Raw genomic sequence first — 24339 nt, 5'->3', positions numbered from 1 at the left:
CAAAAAAAAAATTTTTTTTTAAGCTGGAAAATGTCTGAGGGAGAGAGGTCCCTGTTCTAGGGAGTGAGGAAACTTAACATCTCAACTTCAGCTGACTGGAACCTTTCTAAAGGTTAGTAAAGCACAGGTCATCAAGGTGGCTGAGTAGGGAAAGGAGTTTGCTCCCAAGAGACAACCAGAGTTTCAATTCCCAGAAACCACATGGGGAAGGACAGACCGAATCCTATAGGTTTTCGTCTGACCTCCACATGTGATCATATACACACACACACACACACCAAGTATGCAAATGTAAAAGAAATAATATTTCTGTTTGTTTTTCAAGACAAGGTTTCTCTATAGCACCTCTGGCTGTCCTGCAACCGCTTTGTAGCCCAGGCTGGCCTTGAACTCACAAACATCCACCTGCCTCTGCCTCCCAAGTGCTGGGATTAAAGGTGTGCACCACCATCACCCAGCCAAATAAATGAATTTCTAAAAACAGTAAATCACAAAATGTCTTCTGAAGCTGAAGCGCTGCCTACGAGCACCTAGCATGACCTCTGAGCTTGTACAAACTTGCTGAATTGTACTGCCTAAGAGTCTGCCATTGCACTAGTGTTTCAATAACTCAGAATTTATCAAAATCATGTTTCCTTTCTTCCATTTTTTCAGACAAGTAGCTTTTGTTCCAACTGTTTATCTTTTTTTTTAAATTTTTTAAACTGTTTATCTTAAATGCAATTTAGCTCATGTCTCACAGGGTCTATATGAAGAACCAGAGCAAAAAGAAGTGAATGATAAAGAGCATTCCTGACTCTGTGTCATATAACAGAGTGAAATAGCAATGCTGCCAATCAGCTCTCTTACTATCTTCGCTCTCTTGAAAACATTAGAAAGAATTCTGAGTGTGGCAGTGTGTTACTAAACTTGCCTCAGCTGTAATACCTGAACTTGAACATGACATTAAAAATATAATCTTTAGCAATTTAAAGAAAAATCTTTTTTGAGTTGAAATTCTATGCAGATAAATTCTCTTCCCACCAACTCTGCAGGTCTGTGCTCAGGTGCTTCTCTGCAGCACAGGAGTAGACTGAGGAGCCTGCACACCCCACCTCAGCCAGCCCAAGCACCTAATCCCTTCTCTCTTAAGTCTGGCTTGATTTCAAACACGTGGGGATAAACTTGATGCTCTGGACTGGAAACAGAGTAATACTAAAGGAATAGCCACCTCCCTGTCAGCAAGAGCAGACAGATCAGAGCTGAGAGCTTTCGGCTATTCACAAGGATGTGATTTCCTCTCAAGAATTGCCTGCAATGAGAAGAGTCATCTTAAGCTTGAAGTACAATAAAAGTGTGGTGATACTTTATTTGTACTGAAATGTGATTTTATTTGTATATTAATAAAGTTGCCAAGAGGTCAGAGCAATAGCTAAGAGCTGAAAACCTTACCCTTCACTGCTGCTCTGGCTTTCCTCTCTGCAAGAGGCCTACCTCATGTGTTCTTCTCTTTTTTATAGACTTTCTGTTCTGCCTTCTCATTGGTTGTAAACCCAGCCACATGACCTCCAGGTCTTCTATGGTTGGTATTGAGATTAAAGGCGTGTGTCGCCATGCTGCCTGTGTCCTTGAACACACAGAGATCCTCCTAGCTCCGCCTCCCAAGTGCTGGGATTAAAGGCGTACACCACCACCACCCAGCTTCTGCTCTGGCTTGCTCTGACCCCAAGGCAACTTTATTAATATACAAATAAAATCACATTTCAGTACAAATAAAATACCACCACATAAAAGTCGAGCTTTTTTGCAACAGGACAATATTAAGTTATTTCTTAATAACTTAACCTTAAGTTCCGTAGGTTTTTATTAAGGAGCTTGTCCTAATAAAAGCACTGTCCTAAAAATTCTTTAAAATAAAATGAAAATATCAAAAAAGCTAAATTAATGAAATAATGTGTGGGGCTGAAGAGATGGCTCAGAGGTTAAGAGTTCAATTCCCAGCACCGACATGGTGGCTCACAACCATCTGTAATGAGATCTGGTGTTCTCTTCTGTATACATAATAAATAAATAAATCTTTTAAAAAAGGGGGTAGGGATTTAGCTCAGTGGTAGAGTGCTTGCCTAGCAAGCCCAAGGCCCTGGGTTCGGTCGTCAGCTCTGGCAAAAAAAAAAAAAAAAGTGAGGAAGCCTCCACATGGTTTCCTTTAAAAAAATAATCTGCTGCCTAGATACAATCACTTTTAGAATCAATACTTCAAGGATTCAATCAAATGTTGAAATAAATTCTCAGGAAGGCAAGATGGCTCTTGCTGCACAAGGCTACCCACTAGCGTTTGACTCCTGGAACTCTGAGAAGGTGGAGGGATGAACAACTCCACAAAGCTGTCCAACAACCACACACACACACACACACACACACACACACACACACACACACACACACACTAGTACACGTACATGCCTACACACATACATCTTGCAAACATACACTAACAATCTTTTTAATTCTAAACCCAACATAGTGGGTCACATCTGTAATTGGAGCACTCAGGAAGCTGAGGCAGAATTGTCATAATCTTGAGGCTAGTCTTGGCTCAGTAAGTACCAGTCATGCAACAAGACAAGACTATGTCTCAAAAATACTAAACCAATGTAAAGATATTTTAAGCTCTCTTTCCAGGACTGGCAAATTGGCTCAGCAAGTAAATACACTTGTCACCAAGCCTGACAAACTCTTTTACACTGGAACCATATTGTAAAAGGGTAAAACCAATTCCTCCATGCTGTCCTCTGACCTCTACCTCCATACATGAAAAACAAGTGGATCTCTGTAAATTTAAGGTTGGCCTGGTTGACACAGTGAGTTCTAGGCCAGTCAGAGCTACATATCAAAACCCTGTCTCCGAATGAATAAAATAAATAAGGTAAAATTTAACATTGGCACTAATTATTTTCAGTACACCTCAACTGCCTCATTATATACAAATAGGAAATAATTCTACACAGTAGAATAGCAGAAAACACAATTAAACATAAATACAAATGCAAATACTTACTCTCCAAAACATTATAAAAGGCTCTGATACCATGTATATGTTTGAATAAATGTTTTACTTTAGCTGTTGTTAAAAGGATGTGCGGAAAAACAGCCTGTGTGTGCATGAGGCAGGAAAAGGATCCATCGAGCAGTATCTTAACTTCCTCTTCATTAAAGCTCCCAAACTTCCAAAGAGGCATAGCCATATGGCCACAGCAAAGCTGTGACTGTTAGTGTCCAGTAATCAAATCAAGCCACTTCCTCTGCAGAAATAAGTTTAAGCTGTGTTTTTCTTTTTTTTATTTATTTATTTATTTATATTTATTTCACACACATTGGTGTTTTGCCTGAATGTATATTTGTATGACGGTGACTGATCTCCTGGAGTTACAGACAGCTGTGAGCTGTCATGTGGGTGCTGAGAATTGAACCCAGGTCCTCTGGAAGAGCAGCCAGTGCTCTTAATGGCTGAGCCATCTCTCCAGGCCCCTACACTATATGTTTTTCTATCCTGAAACTCCCTCCGCTGTTTCAGAAGTCAGCATCTTCAGATTTCTGTTGCAAGCCCCCAAGGTAAATTCTGAATCTAGTAAAAGAAGCCTGTTCAAGTGCTCAGGCACACGTCTGTTTCTGTAGTTAATTTGCTCACTTTTTACTGTTCTTAGTAACAGACTCATTGGGAAAGCCTGTAGATACTCTCCCTCTCTTCTGTGTCTGCCCTATGGAAGAAAGCTGTTTCAAATGCTAACGGCTTTTTCCCTTGTCACCATCCACAAGGTTTCGTGAGATTTCCCAAGGCAAGGTATTCTCTGCCTTAAATTTCCTCCGATGCACAATTTCAGGTCTGAGTATGTAGCCCAGTGGTAGAGAACTAACCCAACATGCACCAGGCTCGAGGCTTAACCCTCAGTAACACACACACACACACACACACACACACACACACACACACACACACACACACAGACAGAGAGAGAGAGAGAGAGAGAGAGAGAGAGAGAGAGAGAGAGTATTAAATTAGTACTAACAAATGTCCAGTCAACACTAACACAAGATTTCTTTTAAAGTATCGCTCATGACTGAGCATGGCGGCTCAGAGCTGTAATCACATCTACACTGGAAGCTAAAGCAGGAGAATCCGAAGTTCAAGGCCTTCCTTGGCAAAACAGCAAGTTCAATGCCAACCTGGGAAATTGGCAGGACCTTTTCTGCAAACATAAAACTGAAAATTCATGTTTAACTACAGTAGCTTAATTAGTAAATGCCCTAAGTAGAATCAGTATAAACAAGAGAGTCTTACAACTGAGTTCACATTAGTTGAACATTTTTTTTCCAGAGCTGAAGCTCGAACCCAGGGCCTTGTGCTCACTAGGCAAGTGCTCTACCACTGAGCTAAATCCCCAACCCCAACATTAATTTTTTATACACCTACTCTAAGCAACAAAGTAACAGCCCTCAATTTTAAATTTTAAACTTTCACCTATCTTAGCATTCTATAATTTAAATATCAGACTATACATAGGGCTGGCAAGATGGTTCAATGGGTAAAGGAATGCTGCCATGCCTGACAACCTGAGTTTCATCTCCAGGACACATGTGACAGGAGAAAACCATATCCCACACGTTGTCTTCTAACTTCCACATGCATACCGTGGTGTGTGTACATGCATACACAACACAAATAAATGTGCCAGAAAAGTTAAAGTATTTCTTAAAAAAAAAAAAGAGACTTCTATATACAAATGTTAGCAGACATTTGAGAGAAATCAGACTGAAAGACAAACTCTAACTCCATAGCTTTTAGTTCCTATTAGCAACAAGCCTGAGCTATTGACAGTCCCAGCTTGGACAGATTTCATGAGTGAAAACAACCAGTTCAGGTCAAACAATTCCACAACTGTGTTTATACAACATTTGCAAGATGACACATGAGTGAGATGAGGAGGGACTTGTGGCTGGCAGGGGTCAGGAAAGGTGGGGAGAGTGAGTATGGGAACAGGACAAGTGAGATCTTCATGGTAACAACGCTCTGTGCTGAGGTGGTATTGGTGGCTACATGAATCAACGCATGATAAATGGCATATCCTAGACACACTCGTATTAAAACTAATTTATTGGTTTTGATATTATACTAGAGTGCGAGAAGTCAAAACCATCAAGGAGAAGTATGTGAAGCATACATGGGACCTCTCCTAGCAACTTCTCAATCTACACTTGTTTCAAAATAGAAAGATTTAAATTCTAAATTCCTATTAGAGAATTGTGTCTAGGAAATGTCTTTTTTAAAAGATGGCAGGAGAAGTAGCTCAGCAGTACTTGCTGTAAAGCAAGAGGATCTGAGTTCGAATCCCTAGCACTCACATAAAAGCCAGGTATGGACACACATGCCAGTAACCCTGCTGTTGAGAATGAAGAAAAGCAAATCCCAAGAAGGACTCAGCAGCTGGCCAGACTAGCCAAACACCATGCTTCAGTCAGGGAGATGGTTCAGTGGTTAGGAATACTTGCTCCTGGTCAGGTGCTTTAACCCCAGGACTCAGGAGGCGGAGGCAGAGGTAGGAGTATCTCTCTGAATTTGAGGCCAGCCTGGTCTACAGAGTGAGTTCCAGTACAGCCAGGGCTGTTGCACAGAGAAACTCTGTCTCAAAAAAACCTAGAACCTCTCAAGATGTGACTCTCGGCTACTTCTCCAGCACCATTTCTGCCTGTCTGCCGCCATGCTTCTCACCATGATAACAAACTAAACCTCTGAAACTTTAAGCAAGCCCACAATTAAATGCTTTGTTTGTTTGTTTGTTTGTTTGTTTGTTTGTTTGGAGACGGGTTTTCTCCTGTGTAGTTCTGGAGCTTGTCCTGGAACTCACTCTGTAAACCAGGCTGGCCTCGAACTCACAGAGATCCGACTGGCTCTGGGATTAAAAGCGTGCGCCACCATTGCCCAGTCTAAATGCTTTCTTTTAAATAAGAGGTGCTTTGGTTATGGTGTCTATTCCCAGCAACAGAACTGTGACATATATAATTGAAGATAACAAAAGAAATTTTTTAAAAAAATGTAGAGCCTCCAGTTTTTTATTTTTAAAATAAAAGAAGTGCTTTTCTTCTCTGTGTTCTCTTTCTGGTTGCTAAGTCTGTAAAATCCTGAAATACAGACACACAACACATGTGGATCCAGACAGCAGCATGGCTTCCCATCACAAGGTCTCACATCAAAGCCACAGTACTGCTCACAACTGGCTCTGGGCCTTAAAACAAGCTGATTCATCACACACAGCCTGTCTCCACAGCTATAAACCTGAGAAGACAACATGATTAAATAAAACAATATATTTCAAAGGGCATGACCTGAGATACTGTAATTAAATACTATAATAACTAAATATTTTCCCAACAAAGCCTTTTAATTACCATTAAAAACTACAGATTCTCCTTGACTTATCAAGTAGTCACAACCTGATAAAGTCAGTGAAAATTGAAAATAATGTAAACCAAAAGTGCATTTAACTTTTTCCAATCTGGTAAACTGCCCATGCTTCTTCAAATAATTCCTCTAATTAAACTCACTGGGTCAACTAAAAGAAAAAAAAAACCCAGCATGAACATGGAAGGATGCAAACAATCAGCCAGAGTGAATTAATATATGCTGATAAAAACCTTTTTTTTTTTTTTTTTTTTTGAAGTACAATTAAAGGCTAGAGAGATGGCTCAGTGGCTAAGAGCAAATACACTGCTCATGCAAACCACCTGAGTTGGGTCACCAGCACCCATATCAGGCAGCTCACAACAGCCTGCAACTGTAGCTCCAAGGGTCTGACACCCTCTTGTAGGCTCAGCAGGCACCTGCACTCATCACACACACACACACACACACACACACACACACACACACACACACACACACACACACTAAGGCCAGGCAGCCTGATACTGTAGCTCCAAGGGTCTGACACCCTCTTGTAGGCTCAGCAGGCACCTGCACTCATCACACACACACACACACACACACACACACACACACACACACACACACACACACTAAGGCCAGGCAGTGGTAGTGCTTGCCTTTAACCCCAGCACTCAGGAGGCAGAGCCAGGTGGATCTCTGAGTTCAAGGCTAGCCTGGGCTACAGAGTGAGTTCCAGGACAGGCACTAAAAATACACAGAGAAACCCTGTCAGGGAAGGGGGGGGGGGGTGCTAAAAATAAAATAAGTGTTTTAAGTGCCTTTAAGGGCTGAGAATATAGCTCAGCTATAGAATGCTTGCCTAACACAAGGCCCTGGGTTTGATGGTCTGCACCACCACAACCAAAAAATAAAGCACCAATCTTCTCAAATATCCCAGCTAGCAATGCTAACAACATAATACACTTGTGGCAGAGGACTGTTTGTTTGCCCTCGTGATCCTGGGCACTGGGAGCTGTAACTCATTGTTGCTGCCCAGCATGATAAGAGAGTATCAAGACCACACATCAGAAGCCCTGAAAAAGTTCAAAATTCAAAGCACAGCTTCTACCAGATACTTACTGCTTTTCCACCATCATAAAGCCAAAATATCATAATGGGATCAGTTTAAGTCCAGGACTGTGTATCTATTATTTAGTCAAAATTCTTGAGAAGAAAAGTCATTAAAGATGTCAACAGCTCCCTCAGAAAAACCATTCAAGGCTCATTCAGTCACTTGTCAATTTCTTAGGTCACAGGACAGACAAGTCAAATAATGGTGATTTTTTTTTTTTTTTTTTTTTAGCTTGACAAAACTCTTGGCTGGAGTTTCAGAACTGTACAGCCTGCTGATGTTTCTAATAATCAGGCTTCATCTAAAATATCACATATCGTTAGTTCATTCAATTTGTTAGTACAGAAAGTCCTAAGGGGCCAGCAAGCTGGCTCAGCAGGTAAAAGTACTTGATGCCAAGCCTGGCTATCCAGCTCCATCCCTCAAATTCACATGCTGGAAAGAGAACCAACACTAATAAGTTGTCCTCTGACAGCCCCAACCATATAAAACACACATAAACACATAAATATAATAAAATTCAAAGTTTCCCATGTAATGAAAATTTCAAACCATTAGAATCATTTCATGAAAAGTATTCCTATCCTGTTTTACATTCAAAATAACTGACCTAACCACATCACTTAACCAGTGGTCACTGGCTTCACAGCCTGAACCCAACAGCACCCTAAGTTTGGATTTAAAAGCCATTAACTCTAGTCTATGCACTTTTTTTCTAAACCATATATTTTTTAACTGAGACATAGTACTTATCCATCTTTATGAGGTATCAAAAGCTATTTTCTAAAGTAGAATTCCACTTTAGAAAAGACTTTATAACTCTTTGTTGAATTCCAGTTAAATAAACCAGCTACAAAAATATTTTAGAAGCAACCAAGTAAATCAGATTATGGACTAAGTCTCAGATAGTATTAAAAACCATTATCTAGAGCCAGCCGGATCTCTGTGAGTTTGAGGCCAGCCTGGGCTACCAAGTGAGTTCCAGGAAAAAGACACAAAGCTACACAGAGAAACCTTGTCTTGAAAAACCAAAAAAAGGAAAAAAAAAAAAAAAACCCATTATGAATTTTGTTAGATTAACAAACTATTGTGGTTATGCAGTGATGGCCTCTAAACATACTGAAACATTTAGAGATACTTACCTCTCTGTCTATAGTTACTTTAAAATATTTCAAAATACAAGGCCAGTAAAATGACTCAACAGGTAAAGGTACTTGCAGCTGAGCCTGATGACTTGTCCCCACATCCCACATGACAGAAGGAAAGAAATAAATACAATAAGTATTTCAGGAGAGAACACTACGTACTTCCTCCAAATGCAAGCTACTAACAGACTGTGCATCCACCTTCCCAGGAAACCATTCTAAAGTTCCTGTGGAATCAAACTAAAATTTTATAAGAACATATGAATATACAGGAGAAAACCCACGGTAACTGTGAAGGCCCTGATGCCATGCATGTCAAATTAATATCTTCTGATGGTCATGAATTAATTCTGAACAGAGAACACATGCAAACATCAAGAGCAATAAAAGCCATGTCAAGTGGGCCAGGTCAGTTTGCTGAGAATGAAATGAATGAGGCCAATTTTAGAGAGATCCTTCCGCACATGCTATGGAAAATATGCATGTATTTTACCTACAAGGTCCACTACACTAACAACTCCACAAGATTACCAATTCCCAATCACTCCTAAAATTCCACTAGAACTGTTGATGGCTGCAAACTTCCTAGACTGTTTTTTAAAAAATTAGAATATGCTGTTATTTGTGTGTGTGTGTGTGTGTGTGTGTGTGTGTGTGTGTGTGTATAACAAGCTGTTGAATAAATCAACACACACCTACACTCAAATTATTTAAGAAGGGCCAGGCACAGTGGCTCACACTTAATGGCTCACACTTAATCCCAGCACTCAGATCTCTGTAAGTTCCAGGCCAGCTTGGTCTACATAGGGAGTTCTAGGCCAGCCAGAGAGTGTCACACAAGTAAAGTTTCTTTTTTGATTTGGTGATATTTTGTGATGTTTCAAGAAAGTAGGAATTAAATTTGAAGGCCATGGTCACATTTGTTGCAGTAACTGTTGGCAATGGTATTCAATACAATGTAATGTATCAAACTCAATAGACTTTGGCTAATTAACTGTTTATATTAAAAATGGCACACACATACACAAGTTACAAAAAACGCAAACTGACCCAACAATAGAAGAATAAGCATCACACTATGTAAAATGCAAACAGGAAGGCACTGGTATGAGGCACGTCCAATGGAGCTCTCTAGGCCTAACCTCAGAGCATCTCAGTATAACTACGAGGGTAACAGATTAACTGGAACCCAGCAAGGTTTCTCCTGCTTGTTAGTTACCTGACTGTCTACCCATACATACATATCTTACACAAAAATAACATTACTGATAATTGGAAAAAAAAAGTCAGAATTCTACAGTATATAAGTAATCTTAGCCAGTATTTTCTAATATCTACTGAAATGATCAACTTTATAAAGGTGCTTTTGTACAGATTTTATAAATAGGGGCTACACAAGCATGAGGAACTGAGTTCAGATCCCCAACACACATGCTTGGAACATGCTGGGAACTCCAATGATAGTGAGACAGGCAAGCACAGATAGGGGGATTTGGGAGCCTGTTGGTCACCAGCCTTACCAATCAATGAGCCCCAGGTTTAGTAAAATACCATGTCCCCCAAATAAGGAAAATCAGAGAAAACAGAGAACATCCAACATCAACCTCTTGCCTCCATGCAAATGCTCACTCATATGCACACACAAAAAGACCACAGGCAGTGGTGGCATATGCCTTTAATCCTAGACAGGCATATCTCTGAGTTCAAGGCCAGCATGACTGCAGAGTGAGTTCCAGGACAGCCAGGGCTACATAAAGAACCCTGTCTTGGAGGGAGGGGAAAAAAAAGGACCACTTTCCAAGTTGTTCCATGTCACCTAAAAGAAGCAGGAAACACAGAGACTACAATGAATGAAGCCCTTCCTCCCTGAAAGACCAGTATGGATACAATTTCCTCCTTCAATGGTAATATTTACCTGGGACCCCAGAAATGAAATTAGAAAATCAAAGGTCAGAACAAATCTCCAACCCGCACTTTACTGCCTACTAACACCACAGTGTATACATATCACGTGTCATGCCAACTTCGTCTTCACAATGGCTAAACTTTTATACTGGTAATTAATCTGGGTTTTGTTTGTTTGTTTGTTTTGAGACAGGGTCTCACTATGTAGCTCTGGCTAGCCTGGAAATCATCATGTAGACCAGGATGCCAATAAACTCAGAGAGATCCACCTGCCTCAGTTTCCTGAGTGCTGGACTAAAGGTGTGCACCTCTATGCCTGGCTATCAAATTCATCCATTTTAAAGTCTGCCTAAATTTAAAAATACTAAGTATCTGGGACAGCCAGGGCTATGTATAGAGACCCTGTCAAAAAAATAAAATAAAATAAAATAAAACATAAAAATGAAAATTTCCCTTACCAAGGTTTACTTTTCCATGACTTTTCACAAGTCATGCAATCTTCTGGGGCCTTTGTTTGCACATTTCTCTAATGGAAAGACTGTTTCAATTTCTCAAGAACTCAGGAAAATCAAAATTAAAGATATGGGACTATTTCTCAGTCAGGAGATGGGTAAAGTTTTGAAACTGCTGGGTTTTGGCATGATGAGAGTACAGGGAACATTTACACATACTGTAGAGGGTGAGTACATTTCAAACTATAAGCTGAAGGTGTCTATAAAAATCACAAATTCAAGGCTGGGGAGATGGTTCAATGGTTAAGAGCACTGACTGCTCTTCCAGAGGACCCCGACTCAATTCCCAGCACCCACATGGCAGCTCACTACTGTCTACAACTCCGTTCGAGGGGACCAAATAACCCTCACACAGACATACATACAGACAACACCAATGCACATAAAATAAAAACTAAAAAACAAAAACAAAAACAAAAAAAACCCCAAGTTCCCGCGCTCCTTAGTCCAGGAAGCCAACTCTGAAGAGGTGTGAGAACAAAGGCAACAGTAAGCAAGAGTGTTTATTGTCAGGTGGATTATAGTGACAAAGAACAACCAGAACCTGCTGGAGCCTCATCACTTCAGGAAATGACTGTGTCACAAAACACCCACACAAGGGACAGCTATCGTAAATTGGAGCCACTGCATCAACATTAACTGGGAAAGATAGCCATGCTATGGTGGTAGGTAAGCAACTTTGTGACAAGCATATTCAAATTCTTTTTTATTTGTTTTTAATTTAATTTTATTTTATGTGTGTTGAGTGCTTTCCCTACATGTATGTATGTGCACGATGTTCATGCTTGGTGGCCAGAGGTCAGAAGAGGGCATTGCATCCAGTAGGACTAGAGTTACAGAAGTTTGTGAGCCACCATGTGGGTGCTGGGAATCAAACCTAGATCCTCTGCAAGAGCAACAAGTGCTTTCTTACCTGCTAAGTAATAATCTCTCCAGCTCCCCCTTGAAAATTATTTGTTAAAAGGGGAAAAAAGATTTATGTATCATAAGCATCTGTGTTTCTCAGTACAGTAAGAGGAAAGCCCACTAACTCACCATACTCCAGGAGAGGCAGCAGGAGCCCACTAACCCACCATACTCCAGGAGAGGCAGCAGGAACCCAGCACATTCCTCTATATAATCTGCCATTGCATCTGTTTTCTGTTTTTTAGAAATGTCCAAAGATGACAAGGATATCTCTAATTCTAATTTAAGTCCCAAACCACTACAATTCTATTGCAAGGTTCACAGAAAGACCACTGACCATCAATGAACAATGTCTAAATCATGGTCTGTGTACCACAGGAGTATGTAGCATGGCTTGGTAAAGTATAAAATAAAAATACTGAACTCTTTTTTAACGTTTTGACACAAAAAAGTAAGGATGCAAAAAAAGAAAGAAAGAAAGAAATTAACATATCAAACACCTCAGCCTCAAGCCCCAGTTCTGGATAAATGAAACATGATTTCTATTATTCAGGTCACTGAGCTGTGCAGACAGCCCAGCAGGAGGGTGTGGGAAGGCACTCTGACCCTCCACCCACAGGCTCCTGGGCTCATTCTGCTAAGATACAGCAAGGGCCAGGAAAAGGATTTCCACACAATGAGCACTCAGAGAATGTGGAGTTTATTGGTCTCAACTTCCGGCCACAAGAAAACAGGAAAGAGTGTGTCAGTGCATTCCAGCTATACTTGTAAGGAAAATACTTTGGTTTGTTAAAAGAAAAAAAAAAAAAAAAAGACATATTTTTCAACCTACAAACCTCAGCATTTTAACCAATGTGTACTGCATTTCTTCAACATAGCATTTATAGACTATAACTTTTTACCCAGACTTTAAAAGGACTCACTATCAATGCTCCTTAAGGGAGTGAGGGTGAAGGGACACACCGGGACAAGAATGTCAACATTCATGCCCACATGCTCACCTCCTATATGCCTGTCACAGCTGGAAAGACATCAACCCAATCTGTCACTAGGCACCACAGTAAGGTAGGATTTTTAACATTATAATTGCTTTTGAAATTGGCAAATGAAAATTTAAAAAAAAAATCCAAACCTTAACTTCAATTAAATAATTTGAAAATCTTCAAATCAGAAAAGGGTCCCATCTTTTAAACATACCATGCCTACAATCTTCATCCGCTTGCCCGTAGTTTTTCTACAAAAAGAAAAGACAAGATACAAGGTCAAAGACAAACTTCCAAGGCAATGGTTAGCCCAGAGGAGCTCAGCTGTCTCTGGGGAGAACCATGGCTGCTGTCAGGCTCCCTTTCAGGGAGAGCCCACTTGCATGACCGCTGAGGTAGTGTGCCTCCGGCACAGCAGAACCAAGCACCCATGCACTTTGACCCCTCACAGTGCTCTCACTCCTCCACCTCAACTAGCCACACTCTCCTCCGGCACCACTGTGGCCAAGGGCTCGCCTGAAGAGTGCCTTCCCACTGTCACAGCTGTGTCAGCTCCTTCCAAGCACCCTCTCCTCACACCTGTTCCCAGAGACGCCATCCCTTTCTAAAAGCAACCAACCACCTGTCTCCTGAGGACCCCACCCACCACACTTCTACTCTCCCACACCTCCCGCTGATTCTTTCCTAAACAAACATGCTGGTATTTTTCCCAACTTACAAACATTCTGACTGTGCCAGGTATGGTGGCACACACCTTTAGTCCCAGGATTCACAAGGCAGAAGCAGGCGGATCTCTGTGAGTTTGAGGCCAACCTGTCTGCCGAGCGAGTCCCAAGACTGCATGTGCAGGGCTACACAGAGAAACCCTGTCTTGGGAGGGGAGGATGACTTCCATCCTTCCGCTGACTCCTTTTTTCTCTCCCTGTGGCAGAACTTCTCACAGAGTTGGCTCTGCACACTTGTAAACCCTCATCTAAGAGTCAGAGGCAGGAGGATCACAAGTTGGAGGCCAGCCTGCTCCACATAAGGAAGCTCAGGCCAGCCCAGGCTACACAGTGGGACTGTCTGAAGAAAGAAAAGCCTAGGAGTTCCTCCCCGATTCTCTGAGGTTCTCTTTAAATCAGACAGCCACCCACTGATCTAAAGAAGCTACTCTCATGATGGCCACCAGTGACCTCCACTGCATCCAGTATGAGTCACAGTTCACTGACCTGTACCATTCATCACACACACTGTCAGCACATCTCATTTTCCCCCAGCTGGGTGGACTCTGCCTCTCTCACCTTCTATTTCTCAGATGCTGCTCTGTGTGTTCCTTCTCCCCAACCTCTCGACACTATCATCCCAGGTCCTCAGCCCTCTCCCTGGTGACCTGACTAACATCCTACCCCATAATCTCTTACTCCCTCTCCCACATTCCACGCGTGCACTCACTCTTCATCTCCAGCCAGACGCCTCAATGACACCTCAAACTCGGAAGGTCCAAAACTAAGCCCATAAACCTGCCCCCTACATACGACCTTAGCCCAGCTAAGGGATACCTCATTTTTCTAAAGGCTCAGTCAAAAAAAGGTCAGGGTAAGTGAGTGCACATGACAGAGCTTCCCTATTCCCTGCATTCAGAATGCCAGGAAATCTTGGACTTCCACACAGAACAGGCTGCATTTCTGTTTATAAACTAACACTGAGCCTCTGTCATCTCAGCCCTTGATCACTCCAACATCCCCAACAGTCCCCAACATCCCAACAGTCCCCAACGCCCCAACACCCCAACATCCCCAACATCCCCGCAGTCCCCTTGCAGACACTCTTATTCCTCTGCAGTCTATTTTCTTTTCTTTTTTGAGACAGGGTCTATCTACACAGCCTGGCTGTGCTGGAACTCTCTCTCTCTGTAGCCCAGGCTGGCCTCAAACTCATGGCGATCCTCCTGCCTCTGCCTCCCAAGTGCTGAGATTGAAGGCATGTGCCACCACACCTATCACTTTTTTGATAGTCAATTTTGAACACCAGTCTAATTCCTGTTGAATCAAATCCCACCACTGTTCTGCTCCAATTGCTGCAGCAGTTCCCCACCTCACTCAGAATTGGAGCCTCCTTGGAATGACTCAGAAGGCCCCACAAGACCCCACTGGCCCTAACCTTTTCCCTCTCCCCCTCACACACCCTACCCTACTCACACTGGACAGCTATTACTCAAATTCAGCCGGGATGCCTCTACCTCAAGGTCCCTATCCTCCAGATTTCCACATGCCTCACCCCCCTTTCTCCTTCCTATCACCTTCTTCTCAGGAGGCTGATCCCGACCAGCCTGGGTAAAACACCCCCACCTCCAGCACTGCTCTTCCCTGGTTCCTAAGCACTTTGCCTTAGCATGCTGTCCCTATATGGAGTTATCTACAATGGCCACCGTTTCTATCTATTCCTCTAGTAGACACTAACAGGGAGAAGGGATCTATCTCTTTGTCTATCAGATAGCATGTACTCAAATAAATATTAAGTGAGTATACTATAATACAATTTCAAAGTTTAAAAAAAGCTGTTTGCCATTTGAGAATATTCAGCAATCACCAGGTACTTTTTTAAAATCTGTTCAGGCCCAAATTAGCTGATTTGTACAGGAAGTGACCAGCATGCGGTTCTACACTGGTACATAACAGCTTTCTCCACTGGTGCACCAATAGCATTCACTCACCAGTTGCAAAAATGAGGCAATTCTGTAAAGAAGACTCTCGATTTTGATACGCTCTATATCCAGTGGACATGGCCCTGTGAAGTCTGCCATGGAGTACTGGCCAAGGGAAAGCAGGGCCTCTGTGCAGTGCTGGAGGGCCATGTCATAGTCCTGCCTCTTCAGTGACTCACATGCTTGTTCACATGACTTTTCAGCTCTTCTGTCTTCCATGACTCAGGGACAAAAATCCTAAACATGAGAAAAGAAAGGGTGTGATTTAAAAACTTAGAAAAGAGTATTTGCTGCTCTTGCAGAGGATCTAAATTCAAGACCTAGGTTCAGCTCCTGAGCAACTCACAACTATCTATCATACCAGTTCCAGATGATCTGATAGCTCCTTTGGGTACCTGCATGCATGTAGTGAACATACACACAAGTGTACACATATGGGGGGGGGGGGTTAAATAATAAAAGATCTTAAGAGCATTTAAAACAGGAATGAAACAAAGACTTAGTAATTATAAATTCTAACCCCATTCCCATTCCCACAGCTGAACGGCTAGCAGAGCACCTCCTGTCACAGCAGCTGAGCAGCAACGGTGCACAGTGTAAAACCCAACACGTCTATTTTATGATGTCTTTACACAGCTCCAGGCTGAAATACCCACCATAAGCAACCAGGATCAAATTCTTTATAAGCAAAACAAATAAATGCCAAAGTACAAATAAAAAGAAGATTCCACCCTGGTGACCAAGTGGGCAGAAATGTTTCCTATCTAAACCTACAAGTGTCGGCCTCTCTTGAGTCTTAGACTTTTGCAGTTGCAGAAAATCTAAGTCCACATAATATAGGATCTTTTCACACCCTTAAAAAAACTAGCCAAAGTTCAAGCTGGGTATTACTTCAACTCAACCCACATATTCAGAGGGCTAGGCCCTAGGCTAACAGCCTCAAACACAGAGATAGAACATGAGGCCACCACTTTCCAGGATGTCAGTTAGCAGAGCCAAAGCCCAAGTTAACAAACATCAGACAGACTCATTCCATCTGAGGCCTGAGCTGGCTCGAGAGGCAAACGAGCTCACTCTACATGTGACAGCAGGAGCAAACTCCGGCTTTGCAGAGAACAGAGTTCGGCTCAACTAGAGGGCTCAGCGGTTAAGGCGCTTTCCACCCAACCTGGTCACCTGGCAACCCCCACAAGTTTTCCTCTGCCCTCCACATAAGCGCGCACTGGCTAGGCAAGCACTCTACCACTGAGCCAAATCCCCAACCCCATAGATGTGATTTTTAAAAATTTTTAAAGGAAGCATTCAGCTGAACTCAGAGAGAGAGGATAATCTACACATTAAACTCAAAACGCCAAGAAGGGATAGGAGGACCAATGGATGAAATAACATGAGAAATGAGGGTTCTACCAGTGACAGCATAGGAAAGGCAGGTTGTAAACAAAGTTGGAACCTATCAAAGGTTCAATGGTAGAGCACCTGACAAGCGTGTACAGGCTTCTGAATCTGACTCCCAGGACTATGAAAAGGGAAGGAGAGAAGAAGTAATCTATCAAGTATCAGCTCTAGGAGGAATTGGTTAGCAGGAGGAGAGAGGACATGCACCAAGAGTGCTCAGGAGCCTCGAGCCAGCGATGGATCGGCAGAGAATCCTGACAACTGAAGTTGGATCTCAGGGAGCCACAGAGCAGGGGAGAACCAATTCCCAGGGACTGCGCACGTGCTCTGTGGCAGTTGTGCACACATCCATACACACAAAAATAAAGTCTTTTTAAAAATAGATTTTTGAAATTAGCTAAAACCCAAGCAGCTAGGCATACCTATGAGGGATTTTTCTTGGCTGGACTATTTGAGGCGGGAGACAAACCCTAAATCTGGATCAACTGAGGTCAGACAATGCATCCTAACCCTAGGCCATCCCTTCTGGTGACAGCCTATATAAAAGGACATGGAAGAAGAAAGCTTTGCCTTCTGCACACTTGCCCTCACTCTCACGGGCAAGTTCATCCCTCCTTCTGCTGAGGTAATCCTTTGCTGGTGTTAGAACCAACTTCTTGAGGGTCCCAACTGAAGACTGCCAGCTCTCCAGGACCCTTGACCTTCTGTGGGAGGGAGCAATGGCTAGGCTGTTTGGACAACATCCTGTAAGCCACTCTAAGTCCCCATGCATTTGTTCATTCTATCAGTCAGGTCTGCTCCTTCCCTCACTGGTACACAAGTTATTTAAAAGTCAGGGGAAAGAGAGAGAAGCTGCTCAAACAGCTAAAGAAAGAGACAGTAAGAGGGCCAACAGATTGGCTCAGCCAGGAAAGGTGCATCCCACAGTGAAAGGACATAAAACAGCTCGAAAAGCTGCATCTGACTCTGCACCATGGCATGTGCTCACACTAATATACACAGATAATACATATATGTAACAATAAGTAAAATACACAACAGCATTCAAACATGCTTTTCCCAATTCCATCACTCAGTAAACAGAAACCTGACAGAGATGACCTAACTGTAAGAAGTTACAGCCATGGGGCTGGAGAGATGGCTCAGCAGTTAAGAGCACTGGCTGCTCTTCTAGAGGACCCAGGTTCAATTCCCAGCAACAACATGGCAGCTCACAACTGTCTGTAGCTCCAGTTCCATGGGATCTGGCATCCTCACACAGACGTTCACGCAGGCAAAACACCAATGCACATAAAATAGAAATAAATAAATTATTTATAAAAAAGTGACAATATGGGGGTGGAGAGATGGCTCAGAGGTTAAGAGCACTGACTGCTCTTCCAGAGGTCCTGAGTTCAATTCCCTGTGACCACATGGTGGCTCACAACCATCTGTAATGAGATCTGGTGCCCTCTTTTGTGTACATAATAAATAAATAAATCTTAAAAAAAAAAAAAAAAAAAGTCACAATACTGCTTCAATGCCAGCTCTTGCCAACCTTACTTATCCGATTCTCTTAGCCTCGCTTCTGCTTTTTAAACCTTCCACACTCCCTGTTGGCCTTATGGAGTTTATCTGTCCTACTACCTCCTCAGCCTACAGAAATGCTCTTGGCTGGCATCCCCAGCTCCAGTCTTGACAACCTGCCCAATAAGCTATGCAGGGTGTGTTCTCAATAAGCAGTGCAGGATGAGAGGCATTAGAAGTAGGTATAGCCCTTCAACTTACAAACTGTCAGTACTATAGAAGACACAGCCCTGAAGAAACAGGATAAGAAGAATCAAAGAGACATTATCAGTATTTGTCAGCATCTATCAAATACAAGAAGTATATGAGGTGCAATATCATCTCTAATTTCTTCAATATGGAATTTGAGTGCATGCGTGTGTGTGTGTGTGTGTGTGTGTGTGTGTGTGTGTGTGTGTGTGTGTGTAAATGCATATGAAGGCTAGAGATCAACGTCAGGTGTCTTCCTCACCTTCTCTCAAACTTTTTTTGAGACAGGGTCTCACTATGTAGCCCTAATAGACCACAAATTCACTCTGTAGACCAGGTTGGTCTTGAACTCACAGAGATTCATATGCCTTTGCCATTATCATCATCATCATCATCATCATCATCATCAACAACAACAACAACATCTTTTGTTTATGGGAATTTCTCCTGGTACCCCTGGAGGCCAAAAGAGGGTGTATGATCACCTAGAACTAGAGTTATGGACAATTCTGAGCCACTGTGTGGGTGCTGGAGATCAAACCAGGGTCTTCTGGGAGAGTAGCTAGTACTCCTAACCACTGAACCCTTACTCCAGCCCCTGCCTCTACCTCTTGAGTGGTGGGACTAAAAGCATGCAACCCAGCCAGCCTGGTGCCACATGACTTTAATGCCAGCACCCAAGAGGCAAAAACAGGTGGAACTCTGTGAGTTCAAGGTCAGTCTGATCTGTGAGTGTTTAGGATAACCAAGGCTACATCCTGAGACCATGTCTCAAAAAACAAAGATGTAGCCCAATGGTGGTAACACGTGCCTTAATCCCAGCACTTGAGGGGCAGAGGCAGGAGGATCTCAGAGTTTAAGGCCAACCTGGTCTACAAAGTGAATTTCAGGACAACCAAGGCTATACAGAGAAACCCTGTCTGGAAAAACAAAAACAAAAACAAAACCTACTTGATTCTGTACTGTTATAGTTACTCTGCCACTACACATAAGATTAGCATTACAGGGACTGGAGAGATGGGTCAACAGTTAAGAACACTTGCTACTCTTCCAGAGGACCCAGATTCAATTCCCAGTACTCTCATGGTGGCTCACAACCATTTGTAGCTCTAGTTCCCAGGGATCCAATGCCTCTCCTGACCTCCATGGGCACTGCACACATGTGATATACATACATACAGGCAAAACACACATGCACATGAAAAATAAAAAATTAAATCTTAAACTGGGCATGGTAGCCCATGCCTTTAATCTCAGCACTTGGGAGGCAGAGGCAGGCAGATCTCTGTGAGTTCGAGGCCAGCCTGGTCTACAGACAAGTGCCAGGACAGGCTCCAAAGCTACACAGAGAAACCCTGTCTTAAGAGAGAGAGAAAAAAAAAAGGACCCTATCTCAAAATAAAGTAACTAAGAGGGACCATCAAGACAGCTAAAATATAAAGGTGCTTGAGGCCAAGACTAACTTTGATCCTTGGGACCCATGCTGGAAGGAGTCCCTGAAAAGTTCTCTTCTAACCTAAATAAATGCAATTTTACCCAAAGCTGCACAGAGAAACCCTGTCTAGAAAACAAGTATTTTTACATTTTACTTTTAATTATGTGCATGAGGGTCTTGTGTACACATGAATGCAGGTACCCTCAGAGGCCAGAGGGGTTGAATCCCAGAGACTGGAGTTATAGGAGGTAATAAGATGCCCAATCTGGGAATTGAACCCTAGTCTTCTGGAAGAGCAGAAAAAATGTTCTTAACCACCTAACCATTTCTCAGCCCAGTTTTTGGATTTCTGACACAGAGTCTGACTTATATAACTCAAGAGCCATCTCTTCAGCCTTTATTATTATTATTATTTTTTAAGATTTATGAGCCACATAGACCTAAGAAAGTTGAAAGATTCTGAATGCACAGAAACGGAGCCACACTGGGCTTCCTGGTCTCAGTCTCATGCAAGCAGCAGTGTGGACTCGTCTCCTGACAGCTGCCTGGGAGATGGAGCTAGCCACCAGCTACCATGAGCTAAGCAGCATGGCTCCATATTCCCACCGTAGAACAGTGTGCCGATTTTAAAAAAAGAAAGAAAGCAAAAGAAAAAAAGGAAAGAAAGAAAAGGTTTTTGGGCTACTCACTGCTGGATGGAAGCACAGACCCACTGCTTCACAGAGTCAGCGATGAGCATGGTTCCCCCAGAGCTGGCGGTAAACTTAGTTCTGCCATGTTGGAAAGCTGAGGTGGGTGGAGCCAGCAGCCAAAGCTGCCATTTCAATCCTAGTAATAGTGTAGTTTAAAGCAACAGATTCACAATAAGACAGATTGAGATGAAATAAACCTCTAAACGGTTTACAATATGTATAAAAATATACATAGGCTTGGAAGAGAAAGGAAAATGAATATAGACAGTTATATAAAGAATTAGAAAGTTTTAAAACATGAAGTCTTAGCCGGGCGGTGGTGGCACACGCCTTTAATCCCAGCACTCAGGAGGCAGAGCCAGGAGGATCTCTGTGAGTTCGAGGCCAGCCTGGTCTCCAAAGCGAGTTCCAGGAAAGGTGCAAAGCTACACAGAGAAACCCTGTCTCAACAAACCAAAAAATAATAAATAAATAAAATATAAAATATAAAATAAAATAAAGTCTTTAAGAGAAAGTAAAAGTAATATAAAAAATAAGCCATGTAAAGATGGGAATCACATAGAGAGTGTGGGTTAAATTGTCTTTAGGATTTTTAACTACAGAGAGACATTTGATTGTAAAGGCTACTAAATTAATCTACTATGTATATTTTAAAGGTATCTTGACTTCAAAATTTAGATCTAAGGATATGTTGCTTTGGAAACAAGGCTCTGCTTTTGTTTCAGGAAGCAAGAGTCTGTGGATCTGTTTCTGGTTAAGATGGATCAGATTTGATCAAGCCAGACCTCCTGAACCTTAACAGACGGTACCCTACCAACGAAGGTTATGGCCAGTCTTCCTAGGACTTGACCATTATCTCGAATTTTCTCAGAATCCCCATAAGACTACCAGTGCCGCTTATCAGCAGGAAGTAACCTAGAATACTACACCCACATTCCCAAAAAATTAGGAATGTTTGTCTTTGTTTAGATTGTTGGTTGCAAATTGTTATTGATCATAGTGAATCTCTTTCTAAAGAAAAAAGGGGGATAGGATACAGATATAATCGGATGAAAGGGTAGATTATTGAATCTACTTTTAAAGAGCAACAACTTGTTTAAAATGGATTTTAGTTTATTGATACAAATTTAATGTATGTATATTTCTACTCTTGTTTAAGGTATTATGTTTGTACAGCTCATTTGAAATTGCAATGGATAATTAAGAAATACAAATTAATAATTAGTCTTCTGGGCTGGAGAGATGGCTCAGAGGTTAAGAGCACCGACTGCTCTTCCAGAGGTTCCGAGTTCAATTCCCAGCACCCACATGGTGGCTCACAACCATCTGTAATGAGATCTGGTACCCTCTTCTGTATACATAATAAATAAATAAATCTAAAAATAAAAATAAATAATTAGTCTTCTATGATAATCAAACTTATAGTCATGTTAAGTTTTCTAGAAATACATAGATATAATTCAATTAGAGGGGATTTAGCTCAGTGGTAGAGCGCTCCCCTAGCAAGCGCAAGGCCCTGGGTTTGATCCTCAGCTCAAAAAAAAAAAAAAAAGCTGGGCGATAGTGGCACACGCCTGTAATCCCAGCACTCGGGAGGCAGAGACAGGTGGGTCTCTGTGAGTTCGAGGCCAGCCTGGGCTACACGGTGAGTTCTAAGACAGCCTCCAAAGCTACAGAGAAACCCTGTCTTGAAAAAAAAAAAATCAATTAGGTAGGTAATCTTCAAACACTTCAAAGATCTACAGAATATGGCATTTAAAATGTTTTAAAAACCTAGACTTTGAGTTGGGGATTTAGCTCAGTGGTAGAGTTCGATCCTCAGCTCAAAAATGAATGAATGGATGGATGGATGGATGGATGGATGGATGGATGGATGAAAACCTAGACTTTTCTGGACAATGAGACACGTCTGCTCCTGGAAACACAAATTACTTCAAGGAAGATGATAGGCTCTGAAGACACTCCATATGGAGTTTATCTTCTTCATGACAAAAGTTAGCCATTTGGGCAAGAAACTGTTCTTGCCTGGACTGCTTGACAAAATGTTGTATCGACTAGACATGCAGAACCCATAGGAAGGTAACCATTGAACTTTGCAAGGCAAGATGGTCCTTTAGGTTCCTGCTTCGCAGAGGAAACTACTAAATGTTCTACAGGACACAGAAAGAAGCGACTAAAAGATTCTAGGCCTGTAGGCTAAAGAATGGATACCCCAACATTGTAGAAGAACTGACCAGGTAGCCAGATGTCTCTGTCATTTCCAAAATTTTTGGAAATTGCTTACAATGCACTTCCTGTTTACTTAGGTAATAGTATATCCTTTTGGGGTCTTTGATGTAGTTGAAGACTAGATAGTTATAATTTTCCTTGGTAATGATAAAAGGTAATTTAGATATGAAACTTTAGACTCACAAATATATTATAGATAGAATATTTTAATGTTGTCAAATACAAACAGACTAGATATTATAACTGTAATTCTTGCTTTATAACTGTTTTGTTATATGTAATTTTACTATGTTAAAGTTAAAACTTTCCTTTTTGATTAGGCAGAAAAGGGGAAATGATGGGTGATATTGCTCTGTATGCTGTGAATGTGTTGCTCTGATTGCTGAAAAATAAAAGCCAGTAGCCAGGCAGGAAGTATAGGCAGGATAAGCAGACAAGGAGAATTCTGGGAAGAGGAAGGCTGAGTCAGGAGGAGTCGCTAGCCAGACAAAGAGGAAGCAAGATGTGAAGGCAGAACTGAGAAAAGGTACCAAGCCACATGGCTAAACATAAATAAAAATTATAGGTTAATTTAAGTGTAAAAGCTAGTCAGTAATAAGCTTGAGCTAATGGTCATAGTTTGTAAATAATATAAGCCTCTGTGTGTTTACTTGGATCCTAGTAGCTGTGGGACTGGTGGGTGAGAGAGATTTTTCCTGACCGCGGGCCAGGCAGGACACAGGAAAACGTCAGCTACAGATATTTTAATTCTTGTGTCTGTGCATGAATTTTAAAAAAAGTTTTAATTAACAAAAGGGCTGGGCAGATATTTGCCATACCATTAATAAAGTTCTCAAATAAACCCCCAGAACCACAGGAAAGAAAAGACAAATCACAGATACCAATTAGTAAATCATTCCCCAACGCCCACAGCCCATACCTAGACAAATACTATAAAAAGAAGTAGCAATAAAGGCAAAAGTAAAATATTGTTCAAACTAAAGTCTGCCCTCAGGAAAGAACACAACTCGGTGATACAGAACACAGCCTGAGTCAGAGGCCCCACATTAAAAGCTTACCACCCTGCCGCAACTCACTAGCCCTGTGGCCTGGAGCAAGTGACTTAACCTGAGTCCCTCAATTTATCACCTAGAAATGGATAATAAAATCACTAATACGGGTTGG

At 41.9% G+C, this 24339-nt stretch overlaps 2 protein-coding genes across 5 annotated transcripts in view; one reads left to right on the top strand and one right to left on the bottom strand.

Annotated features, from left to right (window-relative positions):
• Helz (helicase with zinc finger) overlaps nt 1-24339 on the bottom strand; it is a 154253-nt gene that overhangs the window by 108736 nt on the left and 21178 nt on the right. For 3 of the 4 annotated variants that reach the window (XM_036195770.1, XM_036195772.1, XM_036195771.1), the window contains 2 exons: nt 15679-15906; nt 13198-13234 (listed from right to left, as the gene is read on the bottom strand). In XM_036195770.1, the coding sequence (XP_036051663.1) occupies nt 13198-13234; nt 15679-15888 (247 nt within the window). In that variant the 5' untranslated portion in view covers nt 15889-15906. Of the gene's footprint in view, nt 1-13197; nt 13235-15678; nt 15907-24339 lie in introns of those variants that run through there. The other variant, XM_036195774.1, reaches the window with a different exon arrangement.
• On the top strand, nt 8938-9228 carry LOC118588992 (elongin-C-like). Its single transcript, XM_036195775.1, has one exon. It carries the CDS (start codon nt 8938-8940, stop codon nt 9226-9228), a length of 291 nt encoding a protein of 96 aa, XP_036051668.1.

The sequence above is a fragment of the Onychomys torridus genome, chromosome 8 (assembly GCF_903995425.1).
Source record: "Onychomys torridus chromosome 8, mOncTor1.1, whole genome shotgun sequence".
In the NCBI taxonomy this organism is placed as follows: domain Eukaryota; kingdom Metazoa; phylum Chordata; class Mammalia; order Rodentia; family Cricetidae; genus Onychomys; species Onychomys torridus.
Note: the sequence above shows the minus strand (reverse complement) of the source record. Positions and strands in the feature narration are given on the sequence as shown.